Source organism: Suillus subalutaceus (genome assembly GCF_016647625.1).
Source record: "Suillus subalutaceus strain FC151 chromosome Unknown DFJ58scaffold_119, whole genome shotgun sequence".
In the NCBI taxonomy this organism is placed as follows: Eukaryota; Fungi; Basidiomycota; class Agaricomycetes; order Boletales; family Suillaceae; genus Suillus; species Suillus subalutaceus.
Window position 1 is genome coordinate 96,381 of NW_024540368.1, and position 17,401 is coordinate 113,781.

The window sequence follows — 17,401 nt, forward strand, 5'->3', positions numbered from 1 at the left end:
AAAGGTGAATATATTATTTATTTTATATTTTACATCAATATCAATGACGCAAAATGCCGCGGTGCCTGCGGGGTAAACGTTCACACGGTTGCCCGAATTAAAAGCAACACAGCGCAACTTCGACTTGACGATCGACAATTGTAAACCCACTCTACTTCCAACTTCGTATCATCCTCTTCCAATCCTCTTCACTCTACGCAATGGTAAGACTTTATTTTGTTTGCATAGAATTATCACTCACCCCAAGTCTATCCAGTCTGCCTACCCCGCATACACCATGGGTGCCCTCTGCATCGTCGGCGGCGTCACTGGGTATGCAAGAACTCGTTCAGTTCCTTCACTTGTCGCTGGCGTCGGGTGAGTCGTTCTACGGCATCATAAAAGCGTATTACGCGAACTCCTATACTCTAGTGTTGGTCTCCTGTTCCTGTGGAGTGCAGATGTCATCAGGAAGGGCGCGCCAAATGGGTTGGAAGGCGCCTTGGGTACGTTGCCTTCCTTAAACCCTCACATTCTTATACATATAATGGCTTTTGTTCTCATAGGTGCTTCGGCCTTACTCCTGCTCTCATCTCTTCCCCGCATTACTAAGGGCCCGGTACCCCTTGTGCTTGCTGCAACGAGCAGTGCTGCAGGTGTATACTATGGCACGAAGGTGTACAACTTACGCAACTAGTGAAACCAGGCTGTCTCCTTGTAGTATCTGTAGCGCGATTTTTACTCAATTATCATTAGGTTTCCTCTGTCCTTGCCTGTACTTCAAGTAAGCTTCAGGATGTTGAGCGCTCAACCCGGCATGCAGCATGTCATGGCACAGCCGGTAACTAAAAGCATGACGACAGCTCGAATTGGTAATACTGGAGGTGAAGACATAAGGAAAAGACTTAAGACGATTAGAGCAATGATGCCACCAGGTAATGGTTTGTTTGCAAGAATGCCAGGCTTTACAAGTAACTCGGAAGTCAAGGCTAAGTATCAGATGAAAGGAAAAACAATCACATGGTATAAGGGCGGGTCACTATTGGTGGTCGTACAGATCATGGTAGTAAGATACATAAAAGATTTCATAGCATGTTATACCCCGCAGCTGTAGGCTGCTCACCTACGGTACAATCTCGAACCGCGGCATTGTCGGTCTAGTAGGCGGAGCGGATGCCTTCTCTCCCACTGCATCATCAGGTGCCACTGTGACACCTCGACCATCTAGAAGACGCACTCGTGCATGTTCATTCTCCAAAGCTCCGTTATCTTCAAATCTTGCGAGCGCTTCTAGTCCCCCCGCCGAAGATGCCATCATCAGATGGACTGGGTTCGACGCATCAAAAATGGGACCGGTGCGTGGGTGAATACAGTCCTGAATCAGACTGTACACCGCAGCTGAAACAGTGACCACCCAGATGACCGTGAAGACAATGAGAACATAGATGTATGTAGGGCGTCCTCTGTACCAGCCGTAGGTCGTGACAAACATTGTTCCATTCAGGGATGTGAAAGCTGTATTGTTCGAGTACAAGTCCTGCATCGTTGAACTCATATTGGCACCTTCTGCAGAGTATGCAGAACGAAGGTACTACAGTATATCAGCTCCCGTTTGAGAGTGATGGGTAAGACGAGATCGTTCACTTACTGTGGCAGAAAACTCTACAACGCCGCGGAAGTAGTTCTGCTGTGAAACTCACAAGTGAGACAATTTGTTTGCCGTTCTCAATGTGGCAAAAGCTGCTCACCAAGGTTTCATGCACCGTAGTCGTAGTGTTTATTTCGCTAAGCTGAAGCAACTGCCCCAAAGGGTTAGTGGCCGTCGTCTGACTAGAGCTAGCCAGCCGGTTCACTACGACCGATATGAAGGAGGTGACAATCATGCATACTGTTGGTCTGGAGTTGCTGGGTGGGAAGATATGGTTGTTGACCGACAGAGATCATTCCCTGGTTGTATGTCACATCAAACAAAGCCACATACGGTGCTACCGTGCAGACTGTTTGAGCCAAGAAATTATATTGTCCCATGCCCTGCAGGACGATGTCTAAGGTAGTGGCGACGATCAACATTGGCACTTCTCAATGTTGAACTCGCTTACCGAATGATGTGACATTAGCACTCGCGATTGTGGCCGGAATGGGACAGAGAAGAATACCGAGAAAACTCATTTCATCAATATTGTTCTCCGTCGACCAATAGTTGGTATTACCTGACAAACAACATCAGGCCGTGTCAGATACAGGTGGACCGTGCAGACGTACTGCCGAGAGAAGAACAATAACCTGTCCCTTGCCACCAAGTTGTATTTGACGTATTGAAAGGTGTAAAGCTCAGCGAGTACTCGTTTGTGTCAAGGTCACTGCAGGTAATAGTCGCCGAAAGACCTTGTTGTATCACTGTATAATTTCTAGCAAGTCCGTAACGTCCTTTGACGAGCGATGGATTGGCGGGCGATGTATTGACCGCGACTTTTCCACCGTAGTACTCAAGACCAATATATTCACCAGGGGGCAATGTCGTGCCTGCATAACCTTCGACCGCCGGAAGGATGCCACCTGAGAACAGAATGAGATACTAATCCGGGTACGCTGTTGCATCAGAACGCACTACTGGATTCGGTGTACAAGACACCGTTGAAGGCGAAGACACTTTTATCTCCGCCTGCAACAGCCGAAGCCGTGGCTAAAGTCCCGCTCATTGACGCCATAATAACGAGGAGATCCCAACCTTTCGTGTAATCTATAGTGGGGTCATCAATGGGTACCACTCAATGAATAAGGATGCACAGTCCTTACCTCCAAATTCATTAGTGTCATTACCTAGTTTCAGGTTGAAGGCGCTGCTTCCGAGGTCCAGATCTGTGCCGTTGATCGGTACAGGCCACGAAAGCAGTGTCGGCAATAGTAATGTCGTCCAGCTGTGACAGGGTATGTATCAGTTATAGCGCTTGTGAGCATAATCTCAAACCTTGAATTGAGGAGCGCAACCAAACAGACAAAAATCAACGTGAAAATTGAGAGTTTGTAATGATCCCATCGAAGAAGGGGTTGTGGTTTGGTGAGAGCTATTGCGGTATGAAGTTCGACCAGTGATATTGGTCGAGTAATATAATGGTTGATTGCCTTTTTGACAGCGAACGATAAAAGACTGGATGTAGATGCAGATGTCAGCGAAGCACTGCGTACACCTAGCTATTTGAACTTACAACGTGGTGATTACTGACAGAATCGTGGATATCACAGTGGATACGAGGGTGAGTTCAGTAGGGTATCCTATGATGAGGTCGACGACGAAGTCGGGGAGAATCACATATGTTTGACGCCAAATTACAATCATGAACCCCCAGCAAAGAGCGAATATGCAAGTGGAGATGAGGATTGTCAACACCAACAGAAGCTTCTGCCCAGCCATCAAGAACTATCCGCAGGTGGGTTGGGAAGTTAAAGTCAATGAACAGCAGTTATAAGGAACAAATGGAACTCTGCAGGAATGATTTACTGCACGTAAATCGCACGCGAATCTGGCCCGTCAAAACAGAACGCTACAGGCATTTTCACTGAATACAGGGGAACACGTGTTCTATGCGAAGTGGGAGCAAGCGCTCATTCGGGATCCTGGATATAGAGATGGAAGTCGAACACTGTCATTGCGCCTCAGAGAAAATTGAGAATGATCGAATAAGTGCGATTGTCCATGCCGTGCCGGACTATGGCATGCCACCCGCGTGCTGATGCTGGCAAGTTTTTAAATAATTGTTGCGGCCAGTCAAGGAATGACATTGGAGGCTCATCAGCGTCCAGATTACGTTTCTAGAATTAATGGACAACATAAGGAGACCTGCATGCGTACTAGTAGTTATTCGGATGAAGTGCAATAAAAGGGTTTGCCAGATTGTGATATCTGGGTCGTGCAGATACAGTGGTGACTCGGACTCTCTACTTAGGTGAAACCTAATCTGGACTCCAGATCAGTAGTCTAGGCATGGCAGAGACCCAGCGCTTACCGAAAGCGAAGAAGAAGAAGAAATGATGAATACACACGTGTAAAGACAAAATATTGTAGATCCAGGCCGGATGTAAAAATTGAACGAACCCTGTCACTGTAGCGTCCCGACGAAGAGAAATGTCAAATTTAACGAGCGCTTCTAGTAAACAACACAGCTTACTGCCACTTTTCCAGATAAGCTGAACTGAGCAATGTGCACCGACATTTTAAATCGACATCCAGTGAGCTGGAACTTGTTCGAGCCACATGTTGGTCACCGTGATCTGGCAGTCAGGGACTCCGGAGTGATCTAATTGGAGCCTAATATGAGCGTTAGAAACCTAATTTGGAGCAGCATATCATGATGGAGAGGGTATAGACCCTGGATAGGCCCGCATGTGAAAGCTCAAACGTATCGACCAATTAGACTTGTGTAAAGGAAAGTTAAACTCAAATAATCAAGCTGCACGCTAACTCATTAGATGTAGTAGTCCTTCCCATCAATGGACGATCTTGTATTCCAGAATGAGTTTATCACATTAATGCTGATGAGGCAGACCTTTTCAATGACGACAAAGAAGGGGCTCAGGTCCTAGCTGCTGCTATCATTGCTGGAGTCGAGGTATCACGACAAGACCGCATTGACACTCGGCACCTTCACCGTTTATATCTTTGCCGACCCCAATTGCTTCTAAATCACATCAACACCCCGTGATGCGGGAGAAAGAGAAATTAACATACTTGGCGAAAGGTTGAGAACACACTTTGGTATTACTACGCGATGTGCCGCGTTGCACATGTCGAGCAAGGCTGATTACGTCAGCAGACATCCTACATCGGAAGGCAGTCGGAAATTTTCGTCTGCAGGGTCTATTGGGCCCAATAGAGTTAACGTTGAAACAACACATCATTGTAAATTCATTGGAAATGCATTAACGAACATTGACATTGCAGTTCACCTGCCTAATGAGGTGATCTATATGACATTCTCATATAGAAAGTCATCCAGTATTCACATAATCCTGCGGAAGTAATTCGCGTCGACGCGCGAGCCTTGGCTCCGGTCGAGCGCCTCTGCTGACGCCGGACGGCGTTCTGGAACAATTTGAAACTCTTATCGGTTTTCTTTTGGACCCTGTACCGTGCTGAGCTCCTCTCTCATCATTATGGCGTCCCCAGCATTGTAGCATTTATGGACAATAGCCCAGTTTCGATGTATTAGTATGACAGTATAAGCTGCAGCTAAACAAAAGAAAAGACAGTCAAGTTACCCCTTTACCACGGCGACGGCCATACAAACGTTCATTTCTGCTTGGAACAAAGAAGTCATGAATTCCAAATGATGGTCTGACGGTCACAGTAAGTTACATAAGCATTATGTACAAGTTGAGCGCTGAGCGCGAGCCCTTAATCTGAGTGAAGAGACTTCGAGCCTACATACATCCACACCCGGTAACCAAGATTCTTCGGATCCCATTACTTTTCACAGGTACGAGGGTACGAGCAATCACAAGTCACGTTACCGTGACCAGATTGCATCCTATCAACTGAGGGATCATCGATCAGCAAAGTCAAGAGGTGCAAAGCATGCGCAACTATTTGTCGAAGGCGTTTGACCAATTGAGTAGTTTGAGAAAATAACCTTGAACTAGTATATTGTCAGTAACATGATCTCAGATACCTCAATGAACAGAACTTGATCCCGAAGTTGGACGCATTATTTGATAAACCAGAAGGAGTGACCAGCTCACCAGTACCTCTCTCAGCGTCTATAGAGCGCTATTCGAAGAAAAGAAGGAGTTAAGTTAAGAAATCTGGTGACCAGGTAGTCATAAGTTATGAAATGATTCCTGCTGTTACGTCCCGGAGATGGAATGGCCCTCTCTCTCAGTCTAACAGCTTTATGCAAATGTTGCGCCCACCCACTTCGTCCCTCGTTACGCGCAGATCAAAAACCACTTATCAATCCTCAACATGGAGTCTCGGAGCGATATCCACATCGCCGCAGTTTGGCGACTAGACGGCGGAATAAAAACTCAAATGCGACGCTAAGTCGGGCTGGGTCCGAGCGTTGGCTCAGAACAGATGCTACTGGTTCGAGCTGTTGGGTGGGTAGGGACGAAGCTAGATCAAAAGATAGCGGACTCTGCTGCGGGTGTGTCATTAGCATTGCACGACTGACTCTGCCATTAATATAGCCATCACAACTCGACGAGTGGAATTTACCGCGTCATAATCACCTGCAGTGTCTTGACCCCTGCCTCATTTATGGCCTGTTGGAATGCAATCAATCCAGGAATGTTCTCTATGCCGCATCTACCCCGAGCCTCATAATCGTATTGGCATCAGTACGTGGTGCCTCGCGTGATAAAGACTCGAACCATTTCATCATCGACCCAAGACTCCGGGGCACAACGACTTCAAAGTCGGGTTTAGAAATGCCCCCATTGAGAATGGCTCATAGAACACCTCCAGGTGGGCGGCAGAAGTTGCAGAAGCGCTTAAAAATAGTGCGATCTAGAAGGATGATAGAAGAATGAAATTATCAATAAGGGCGAAGTACAATGATAGTAAAGTCTCTTCCGAGCATTGGGCCACAGACCAATGTCGGCCTGCGCTAACCTGGGGTTTTCAACATTTTAGTCCTGCAAAATTTTAACTGAGATTTCAATCAAACCTAATCATATCTCTCCAAACTTCAGACTGGCCTAGGAAGTACATCTGGTGGTGAAGTATCGTTGCGCTCAGTACAATTACTCAAATCTGCCAGATGATGCACGTTGCCGCTAAAGCCATGACGTCCTCGTCAATAATGGACTTTCTCCACTCCTCCGTTGCTCTTGCGCGGGACAGGTCAAGCAATTTAGTACGCATCGCGGTGACGGAATGGGGCCAGCTACTTGGGCCTTTGGCAGCAACGATACCGCGTGCTTGACGAAAACCGAAACTCGACCCACCCTGCCAAGTAACCTAACCGCACCTTCCACTCTACGCTATGGTCGTCAAAATCATAGTTGGAGCTGGGGGCGGAATGAAAATGAGACGCGGCTGGACTATGAGAAGGAGTCCGTGGAGCAGAGGACCAGAATGAACCTGTAAAAGACGCGGTCCGCTAAATGAAGGAATATGTGGAACAGAGGCAGAATGAAACGGGAGTGCCGAACGTCGAGTTGGGATAGGAGAACTTCGAATATGGCTACGTTTCCTCAGTCCTTACCTGTGCTTCGTATAAGCCTTATGATGTTCAGCGCTGAACCTGACAACAAATATTGTAGCTTGTCATGGCACAGCCACTGACTAAAGTGGCGACAGCTCAAGGTGAAGACACAAGGAAAAGATTTAAGACGATCAGAGCAATGTCACCAGACAATAGCTTAGTTGCAAGAACGCCAGGCTTTACAAGTCTATCTACTGGGTCTTTTGTAGATTTTCTGTAAGACTATCATGTGGAATAAGGTGCGATGCGCGGTAACTCGGAAGCCAAGACCGTAAGAATCAGATCAAACGAAAAATAATCACATATTGGTGGACCGTACAGATCACGGTAGCAAGATACACGAAAGATCTCATAGCACGTTATACCCAGCAGCTGTAGGCTCCTCACCTACGGTACAATCTCGAACCGCGGCATTGTCGATCTAGTAGGCCGAGCGGATGTCTTCTCTCCCACTGCATCGTCAGGTGCCACATCCTGACCATCTAGAAGACGCACTCGTGCACGTTCATTCTCCAAATCTCCGTTATCTTCAAATCCTGGGAGCGTTTCTAGTCCAGATGCCATCATTAGATGGACTGGGTTCGACGCATCAAACGCGGGATTGGCGCGTGGGCGAATACATTCATGAATCAGACTGTACACCGCAGCTGATACGGTAACCGCCCAGATGACCGTGAAGACGCAGAGAATATAGATGTATGTAAGGCGTCCTCTGTACCAGCCGTAGGTCGTGATATACATTGTTCCATTCAGGGGTGTGAAAGCACCTTTCGTCCGTGTACAAGTCCTGCATCGTTGCACTCGTACTGGCATTTCCTGCAGAGTAGGCAGAACGAAGGTACTACGGTATATCAGCCCCCCGTTTGAGAGCGATGGGTAAGACGAGCTTGTTCACTTACTGTGGCAGAAAACTCTACAACGCCAGCGGAAGTAGTCTGCCTGTGAAACTCGACAATTTGTTTGCCATTCTAAATGTGGCAAAAGCTGCTCACCAAGGCGTCATTCACCGAAATGTCGGAGTCTTTAAGCCGCAGTAATCCCCCCCAAAGGGTTATTGTACGTCGTCTGACTAGAGATAGATAGCTGGTATACTACGTTTGATATGAAGGCGGTGACAACGATTGCTATTTCTGGCAGTAGCTGGATGGGACCATGTGGAATGTTGATCGACGGAGATCATTGACTGGTTGTATGTCACATTGAACGAAGCCACATATGGTGCCACATGGCAGACTGTTGTATTAATGAAACTATATTCTCCGAGGGCCCTCACGAAGATGTCTACGGTAGTAACGACGATCAACATTGGAACTTCTCAACGTTGAACTCGCTTACCGAATGATGTGACACTAGTGTTCGCGAAGTTCGCAGTGGGACAGTTAATAATACCGAGAAGGCCATTCATATGAATTGTTATATATCCAGAAGTCCGTGGTCACCCAATAGCCGTTTCCCACTGACAAACAACATCAGGACGCGTCAGATACAGGTGGACCGTACAAACGTACCGCCGAGAGGACAAGAAGCTGTCCAATTCCATGCTTTAATATACTCTCCAAGGGACCGTCGAAGAGAATTCTCAAAGTTCGTCGAAAACTCGGTTGAGTCAAGGTCAGTTAGGATACTGCAGTTAATATTCGCGGAAAGACCCTGTTGCGTCACCGTATAGCCTTCTAGCGAGTCCAGAACGGCCCCGGTCTTTGGACGAGCGATGTATTGACCGCGACTTGTCCACCGTAGTACTCGAGACCAATATATTCAGGGGGCAATGTCGTGCCTGCATAATCTTCCACCGCCGGAAGGATGCCACCTGAGAACAGAATGAGATACTAATCGGGGTACGCTGGTACATCAGAGCGCACCACTGGATGTGATGTACGAGACACCGTTGAAGGCGAACACACTATCATTTCCACCTGCAACAGCCGAACGTGTGGCTGAAGTCCCGCTCATTGACGCCATAATGTCGAGGATATCGAAACCATTCTGGTAATCTATAATGGGGTTATCAATGGGTACCACCCATTGAATAAGGATGCACAGTCCCTACATCCTGGCCGAGCAGTGTCATTAGCTAGTTTCGTATTGAAGACACTGCTTGAAAGGTCCAGACTATAGCCTTCGATCGATACAGGCCACAAAAGCGATGTCGGCAATATGAATGTCGTCCAGCTGCGACAGGGTATGTGTTAGTTATGGGACTCGTGAGCACGATTTCAAACCTTGAATTGAGGAGCGTAACCAAACTGAAAAAAAACCAATGTGAAAATTGAGAGTTTGTAATAATCCCATCGAACAAGGGGTTCATGTTTGGTGAGAGCTATTGCAGTATGGAGTTCGACCAGTGATAATGGTCGAGTAATATAATGGTTGATTGCTTGTTTGACAGCGAGCGATAAAAGACTGGATGCAGATGCAGATGTCAGCGAAGCACTGCGTACACCTAGCTATCTGAACTCACATAGTGCTGGCTGCTGACAGAATCGTGGATATCACAGAGGATATGAGGGTGAGTTCAGTAGGATATCTTGCAATGAGGTCGACGACGGAGTCGGGGAGAATCACATATTCTTGATGCCAAATTACAATCATGAACCCCCAGCAAAGAGCGAATATGCAAGTGGAGGCGAGGATTATGAACACCAGAGGGGTCCGTCCAGCCATCGAGAACTATCCGCACGTGGGTTGGGAAGTTAAAAGTCAATGAACAGCAGTTATAAGGGACGAATGGAACTCCGCATGAATGATTTACTGCATGTAAATCGTACACGAATCTGGCCCATCAAAACAGAACGCTACAGGCATTTTCACTGAATACATGGGAACACGTGTTCTATGCGAAGTGGGAGCAAGCGCTCATTCAGGACCCTGGATATAGATATGGAAGTCAAACATTGCCATTGCGCCTCATAGAAAATTGGGAATGATCGAACAAGTGCGACTGTCTCTGCCGTGCCGAAGCATGCCACCCGTGTGCTGATGCTGGCACCACTGGCAGGTCTAGAAAGAATCGTTGCGGCCAGTCAAGGATGACATTGGAGGCCAATCACTGTCCAGATTATGTTTCTAAAACTAATGGACAACAACATAAGGAAACCTGCATGCGTACTAGTGATCATTTGGATGAAATGCAATAAAAGGGTTTGCCAGATTGTGATATCTGGGTCGTGCAGATACAGCGGTGACTCGGACCCTCTACTTAGCTGAAACCTAATCTCGACTTCAGATTAGTAGTCTAGGCATAGCAGAAACTCAAAGCGCTTACCGAAGGCAAAGAAATGAAAATAAAATGTAAAACTTAAACGAACCCTGTCACTGTAGCGTCCCAGCGAAGAGAAATATCAAATTTGAACGAGCGCTTCTAGTAGATAACACGGCTTACTGCCACTTCAATTTTTCCAGATAGGCTGAACTGAGCACATTGCACCGACATTTAATATCGATATCCAGCGGGCTGGAACTTGTTCGAGCCACATGTTGGTCACCGTGATGCAGTCAAGGAGTGATCCAATTGGAGCCTCGTATGAGCGTTAGAAACCTAATTTGAAGCAGTATATCGAGACCTGCATGCATGCAGTTAATCAATCATTAAGGCATTGCTGGATTGAGACTTACATATCGTATCGAACATTCTAAATTGCTTGAGAGTATGAAAACCATCCGAGTCCTCCATTACGGCACCGTTGATAATCTCAGCTCCAACCTGGGGGCGACAAAAACACGCAGGAAAACATGACAAGAGCACACGCATCAAGGAACCGCGCACCCGATGTTGGATGTCGAGTAATTTGCTGTTTGTGGATATGATAGCCTCTTCACTTGATAGTAGGTGTGTGTGTGAGCGCTTATGCACACGCCCGGCTCAGAGCATAGTGGATGACTTTCCATAAGCAAAACATTCCAGAATAGCATACCTGGAAATTCTCAGTCTGAAATGCGTTTGCAAATAGCGACTTAAACCTGTACGGGAATAGCCGCACGCTAACTTGAACAGGACCCATGAGAACCCCCATGGAACCCAGGCTGGCATCCGGACAAAAATTGACCCAAATGACCGTTTCACCCAGGTTACAGTCCGGACACAAAACGTCTAATTTGGGTGTCAACCCAGGTGAACGTCCGGACATCTGCGAAGGGGGTGGTGGTATGCCAGGTTGAAGTCCGGACATGGGCTATTGCCCGATGGATGTAAGATATGGTAGACTCGTAGTGTAGCGGAACGACACAGTCGATAATGTTGAACGCGAGAGTTCGAATCTTGCTTTTTATAGCTTCCATTGGACGCTTGACGTTCGATTGAGCAAGTCGACTACTATATGTGATGCCCACAAAAGTGCAACTGGCACAAACCAACATCTTTTTTCTTTCATTGGTACAGTTCTTCTGTCTCACTTCTAGTTATGAACGAGCTCGATCTCGTTTGTCCCCCTATTTTTCACCCTCATGAATGGATTGGCAAAGGCCATAAATATGATTTAAAAAAACTTCCACAATCAGTGGTCTTTGCTCGTTCTGCAGCACTGGAGATTCCCCAAGGGCATTCAATATCCTATCAACTGCTTTGCCTCAGTTGGCGGAAGCTGCCAAATTGTTCTGCAAGAGGACTTCGAGGAATGGGGCCACACAGAGGGATGAAGAAGGCGATTTTTGATTCTTTTTGGCTATTCTAAACACACCTAGCTACTTAGAATAAGAAAGACACATTTTTTGAGACTTTTTGGTAACCTGGGTCAGAGTCTGGACAAAATTCACCCCTCAGGTGGACCCAGGACGGCATCCGGACAAAAATCCTCAAAATGTGTCCAGACAAGTTTGGGCCTCAGCCAACCTGGGTTCCAAAGGGGTTCTCATGGGTCCTACTTGAACTCATTAGATTTAGTCCTTCCTATCCTATCATGGTACATGCAATCAGCAGCCCCCAGAAGTTGGCAGTCACGCAAATGTTGGAAATTTCCCAAGTCGGTCGCAATCACGTGCCTTTGAGACTCAGTTCCAACCGTATTGGAACTGAGTCGAGATATTTGTATCTATGTCTCATTTTTGATACCTAATAAGAATATTTGTACTGAAGTTGCCATTTTGATAGCAACTTGGCATTATTCGTGGTGAGTCACATTATTGATACTGGGTGATAACCTCATTGAGACTTTGATTATGCACTTCGAATCATGTCTTCTGCAGCATTCATTCCAGTGTGTGCTGTGGCGCTTAAACTGTCTGATCTTTGATGCCACTGTAACGATCCCTCCATCAACTGTGTCCCCCAATATTTCTCGCCTGTTACAGTCAGTACCATTATTATCTTTGATTTGATCTAATACTGATTCTGAATCGTTGTCACATGATTTCGGCTGTTACAGATATGCCTGCAGATTATGATCACCAGTGTTCATTTTGTGGCAGTTCCTACCATCAACAACATCAGGTAAACGACCCGAAAATGATAAATCATTAGAAGGCTTTATCTGATTTAAAATATGCACAATAATCATCAAATTTGTACCCCTCATGAGCAAGCTTTGAATACTTGGACTTAGTTGGATAGAAACCATCAGATGCACAACCGTGACAGCTTAGTCACAATCACTTGCCAGCTTGTCACTGAAATTGCACATATTGCAACACCCATCAGACGTGGCAATACAATATTAAGTTGTTGAGACCAACCGCCGTCGCCTACTCGAGGACCAGCTGCAATATACTACAATTCCGCCCTACCCTGGTGGTGGCATGTAGCCTTTGACTGCTTTTACTTCCTCTGCAATCTCTGAACTAATGACAGTGTCAGATAATCTTTTATATGGTTGGACTGTGTTGGACCATAACTGCCAATGGTCCAATGGTGCCAAGTGTATTCAACGCAGTATTGAGCTCTGCCAATGAGGTTGCCTTATGCAAGCAGAGCTTGTCATTGTACTCTCGACAAGAACCCCCTCGGTGTCAACCCTAGGTATGTGGTTGCAATTCCTGCTTGCGTTGCTCCAACCTACCAAGTGCACAATCTGGGCAACGAATGGCAGTGGATTACCATCTTCCCCAACCTCAACGAGGTCTGATGAGTGTATGCACGATGAGATTTGAATTTTATACTCCCCAATATATAAATTAATGACAGCGTGAGTCAAACCTTTATATGGTTGGATTGTGTTGGGCTATAACGGACGATAGTCCAACAGTGCTGGGTGTATCCAACGCAGTATCGAGCTCTGCCAATGTGGTTGCCTTATGCAGGCAGAGCTTATCATTGTATTCTCAACAAGAACCCCCTTGGTGTCGACCTTAGGTATGTGGTTGTGATCCCCGCTTGAGATACGACAAACGTACAATAAGATAGTTCCTTGTTGCATGTTCCCCATTCTCTCTCTAATTGCTGCAATCTTCCAAGGCCAGACATTTTTGGATGGGGACTGCTTTTATTCCCATGGCGCGGAGACATGGCAGGGTAGTGCTATCCGTCGGATAGCTGCTGAGCTGTGGTTATCATATGCAATGCAATCAAGTCTATTTTTCTCCGCAAACACACTCTCAAGGGTGCTTCTAGATAAAATCTTACAACATGTTGCATTGTGCTGGTGCGTTTATATTGGTCAGGCGATTTCTTCCGTCAGCATTTCGTGGAAGAATGGTCCTTATTGATGCAAAGCAAAAGCAGACTATCATTAGATTGCAATACTATTTACTACAGACAGACGAGTATATTAAATCTACGAAGAGATATTATGGAGGTTTGTAGCTTGTCGAGGGCCATTCGTTTTTGTCGTATCTTGGATAAGGTGCTGTTGGTGCTGATAGGTCTCTTGGCAGCAGAGGAAGTAGGAAAAACTTGGCTGAGGAGGTGATAATGTATCAGCCTTGGCGACGTGGTGAAGAATGTAAAACATACCGATTCCACCAAGTAAGCAGCTCGTCAACTTCCTTAGATTCCTCAGGGTCTTCTAAGAGGTCAAGGAGGCTATGGTAGAAAGTCTCAGAGTCCGTGGTCATGTTGGTTTGTGAGAACACTGAAGATGAGCTTAAGGCGAATTGCACCTTCACTCGTACGTCAGCACTGCACACAAAAATATCATCATCAACGAACCTGAGTTGCGATATAGGCTATGGAGGCCATGGTGACACAATTCATGCCGTGGAGGCGAGCATTGCCGGATCGCGTGGCTTTGGGCTCTCTGTCGACTGAGCTTGGAGAGGTGAAAACGTGCTTGTAGGCCTGTTGGAACACGATGAAGTAAATGGGCAAGGTGATCTCACAAGTGCGCACTCACACATACAAGCAAGCGGCTCCTAAGAAGACCGGACCATGGGTCCTCATGATCATAAACATAGTGGGCATACAAAAATATGGGCCACTGATCCCCACAGACCAACATTTCACCACTGCGAAGATCCTCTTTAATCCTGTTAAATAAGAATAAGTGCAATATTCAAGGGCAGCAAACCGGAGCATACTGAGGATCACTCCAATCCAGCCCAGCAACACAGAGGAGAGATCCAGTGAGCTTGTGGTTGAATCCGCGGTCAATTTTGGAGTTTCTGTGTAAAGGAGGCTGTATTGCTTCTCCTTTCGGGGAAATCCAATCTAGCACCGCAGACTTCAATGTTTTTGTGTCGTCGCCTCTGGCACCTGCGGCTCCCTTACCAATCTGCAAATTATGAGTGCAAAATCTGGCCACATAGGTAATGATGTACCAGCTCCCCAACGTGAAGGATTTCCTCATCGGATCCATCCTTCAATTGGTCCAGAAGGCCGGGGTAGGAGTCCAAGAGTTGCTCAAAGACGTGATGTTCTCGCCGCTCTCTATTAAGTACGTCAGCCAACAAGCAAATACAAATTGTGTATGTCTCTTACTCGGCAGAGAAGTCTTCCAATGGAGTATCTTCCATTTGCTCCAGTCTTAATATACCATTGGTGAGCAAGGAAGGATAGTTGCAAAGCGCGAACACCGTTCGAGCAAAGTGGCGCCCGTGGGATACAAGCAGATCAGATAGGGAGCTGGTGGACAGGATGAGCATACAAAAATTGTGGTCAATTTGGACAACTTACGCTCTTTTGCGAGGCCCCATTTGGAGGGCGGACAAGCCGCGTTTGGCCAGAATACTGGAAGTGATGTTGTGGGTGGTCATGGAAGTTGGGAAGAAAGGGTAGCACTGGCATCGCAGATACTGTAAGTCACTTTTATCCCTAGCATTACACTATATGATATCTCAGGGAAACTTGGTAGCCAGAGTGGGCACTGAACTTAACTGGTGGGCAGGGCAGTAGGCATGGTATGTAACCGGTGGCCAGAGCCGTGGGTCAAACGGTGGCCAAGGTGAATATCCGTCAACCTTGAGCCGAAGGTGAGCTACAATTCGATGGCTAGATTAAAGTGTGACATAAGTATCACCGTAGGCATATAGCTCCACTGACCTTGCATCGTCTCGTGGCAGCTCGCCATTTTACATCTGCCTAGGTCCAATATGCCGTGTCCCTCATGTCAGACCTTCGAGCTACAAGGACGTAGTATCAACTTAAACCTGCGGTAAACTTATCGCGCCTACCCAGAGGCGGGACATGCTGATGCCTTTGCTTAGGATTGAGTTAGTGGGCCACACTAATGAAGGTGACCAGGAACTCACCAGGTAAAATCAGTCAATATCATCAATCATTCTTGAAGTTTATAATAGGTTAGCGACAATGTTGATGATAAAAAATCAGCAAGGAACGATAAGGCTTCCCTTCTACTTCTGCCAACACAAAAACACGAAGATGGCAAGGTGGACTCCATTGTCAGGCTGAAAGAGCGCCTGCAGATGGCAGAGATGGGCTGTGAAAGGCTGTGAAATCTGTACCAAATGTACAGACTTCGTTGGTTAGAGGAAATTACCGGGCAAGGATGATGGAGAAATACGCACCAAGTGGAATCAGTACTTGTTCTCCTCATCAAATTGCATGGGACGCCCCTTCTCCAACTCAAAGTATGTTGGACGTGGGTGGCCTTGGGAATAAACTGACTGTATCACCCAGGCGAATACGAACTTGAGGTTGATGGCTGAGAGTAAATGTATGTATCAATGTGGTGGAATTGATGACGAACCTATTTTCTCACGGTCTACTGTTGGATGATGCAGGTTTAGCATTGATTTACCTTGCGAGCTCTAAGGCTTCAAGAAGGCCATGATCGCGTATGGGTGTTGAGATACATGTGGTCGAGAATATATACCAAACATCTAGCAGCTAGAATACAGAAACATGACACGAATTGATTGAGAAATGATTGAGATGTGCGAACTCGCTGTGGAGTAATAACATCAAGGAAGAAGATACTAAGGGGTGTCATATTGCCTAGGGAATTGGGTATGCTTAATAGGTACTACCAGCTAGCTTGTAAGATGTATGTGCGGGCCGAGGAAAGAAAGAACTGAAATATTCTGAGTTGGTGAAGCACAATGTGATCCGCGGCAGCAATACGAATTTGAACGCGAAGTCTATTGTAATTACACCAAAATAACACTGTTCTACATGATTGATACAGTAGCTAGTAATGTTCAATACAAAGGCAATAAATGAAGAAGGTTAGGGTCCAGCGGGATGGCCAAAAATATTGTCATGCACTAAAGATGTTGATCTCAGCCTGGTCTAACTCATGGCACCCAAACGTCGATATCATCATAGTCTTCGCTGCCCGAGCCATCACCGTCGTCATCCTCGTCTTCATCATCCCCGTGATCCTGGATAAGGTCTACTTCCTCAGGTAGACATCGTGGAACAATCGGTGTCTTAATAACCGAGGGTCTTATATAAATACATGTAAGAATGTAATGACACCACAATTACACTGGATAAGACTTCTTGCCAGTCCTCGATTAACACGGTCTACGACTTTTCTTCTTTCGTGGTAGATAACGTGTGAGTTCTTGGGAGGCTCGCTAAACCAATCAGTCAGATTAACTTAGCCGGAGCTTTATTATCTCTGATTGAAACTATGGGATTGTCTAGGATATACCGTCTAGACACTTGAACTGGTTTCCTGAATATACGGTTAACTGTTGAGAAGCTGGTCTCAAATGTGACTATGTGGACCAAAGCTCGTGTTGGTCAATATACAAATACCTGGTGAGAACGCTGGTCTCACAAATAACAACAAATGACAAATAGAAAACAATGACAAATAACAACAATGACCAAAGCTCGTGTTGGTCAGTATACAAATACCTGGTGAGAATGCTGGTCTCACAAATAA

General features: G+C 46.3%; 4 protein-coding genes across 4 annotated transcripts; 1 reads left to right on the forward strand and 3 right to left on the reverse strand.

Annotated features, from left to right (window-relative positions):
• The first annotated feature begins 8 nt into the window (after window positions 1-8).
• DFJ58DRAFT_806974 (transmembrane proteins 14C-domain-containing protein) lies at window positions 9-911 on the forward strand. Its single transcript, XM_041391211.1, has 4 exons — window positions 9-203; window positions 257-357; window positions 412-485; window positions 546-911. The coding sequence occupies exons 1-4, from the start codon at window positions 201-203 to the stop codon at window positions 674-676; spliced, it is 309 nt and encodes a 102-aa protein (XP_041239792.1). The 5' UTR covers window positions 9-200; the 3' UTR covers window positions 677-911.
• A 191-nt stretch (window positions 912-1,102) lies between these two features.
• On the reverse strand, window positions 1,103-3,391 carry DFJ58DRAFT_748255 (uncharacterized protein; the record flags this gene model as incomplete). The annotated part of the gene is made up of 10 exons (XM_041387578.1): window positions 1,103-1,570; window positions 1,628-1,666; window positions 1,728-1,831; window positions 1,869-2,024; window positions 2,079-2,189; window positions 2,242-2,535; window positions 2,588-2,719; window positions 2,776-2,897; window positions 2,948-3,127; window positions 3,186-3,391. 10 exons carry the CDS (start codon window positions 3,389-3,391, stop codon window positions 1,103-1,105), a joined length of 1,812 nt encoding a protein of 603 aa, XP_041239793.1.
• Window positions 3,392-6,422: 3,031 nt separating this feature from the next.
• DFJ58DRAFT_844791 (uncharacterized protein) lies at window positions 6,423-9,845 on the reverse strand (the record flags this gene model as incomplete). Its single annotated transcript, XM_041393104.1, has 16 exons — window positions 6,423-6,481; window positions 6,587-6,609; window positions 6,744-6,934; window positions 7,058-7,076; window positions 7,182-7,220; window positions 7,573-7,997; window positions 8,081-8,149; window positions 8,174-8,250; window positions 8,517-8,530; window positions 8,571-8,637; window positions 8,690-8,879; window positions 8,903-8,991; window positions 9,044-9,175; window positions 9,232-9,353; window positions 9,404-9,427; window positions 9,643-9,845. 16 exons carry the CDS (start codon window positions 9,843-9,845, stop codon window positions 6,423-6,425), a joined length of 1,743 nt encoding a protein of 580 aa, XP_041239794.1.
• A 4,015-nt stretch (window positions 9,846-13,860) lies between these two features.
• Window positions 13,861-15,191, reverse strand: DFJ58DRAFT_666086 (uncharacterized protein; the record flags this gene model as incomplete). The annotated part of the gene is made up of 7 exons (XM_041382541.1): window positions 13,861-14,008; window positions 14,065-14,210; window positions 14,260-14,388; window positions 14,444-14,576; window positions 14,628-14,821; window positions 14,868-14,976; window positions 15,028-15,191. 7 exons carry the CDS (start codon window positions 15,189-15,191, stop codon window positions 13,861-13,863), a joined length of 1,023 nt encoding a protein of 340 aa, XP_041239795.1.
• Between the last annotated feature and the right edge of the window lie 2,210 nt (window positions 15,192-17,401).

What these genes read in the sequence shown, in the direction of transcription:
- DFJ58DRAFT_806974 (XM_041391211.1), top strand. An exon ending in TCACTTGTCGCTGGCGTCGG is followed by an intron (nt 358 to 411) that starts GTGAGTCGTTCT and finishes CCTATACTCTAG; the next exon opens with TGTTGGTCTCCTGTTCCTGT. An exon ending in TGGGTTGGAAGGCGCCTTGG is followed by an intron (nt 486 to 545) that starts GTACGTTGCCTT and finishes TTGTTCTCATAG; the next exon opens with GTGCTTCGGCCTTACTCCTG.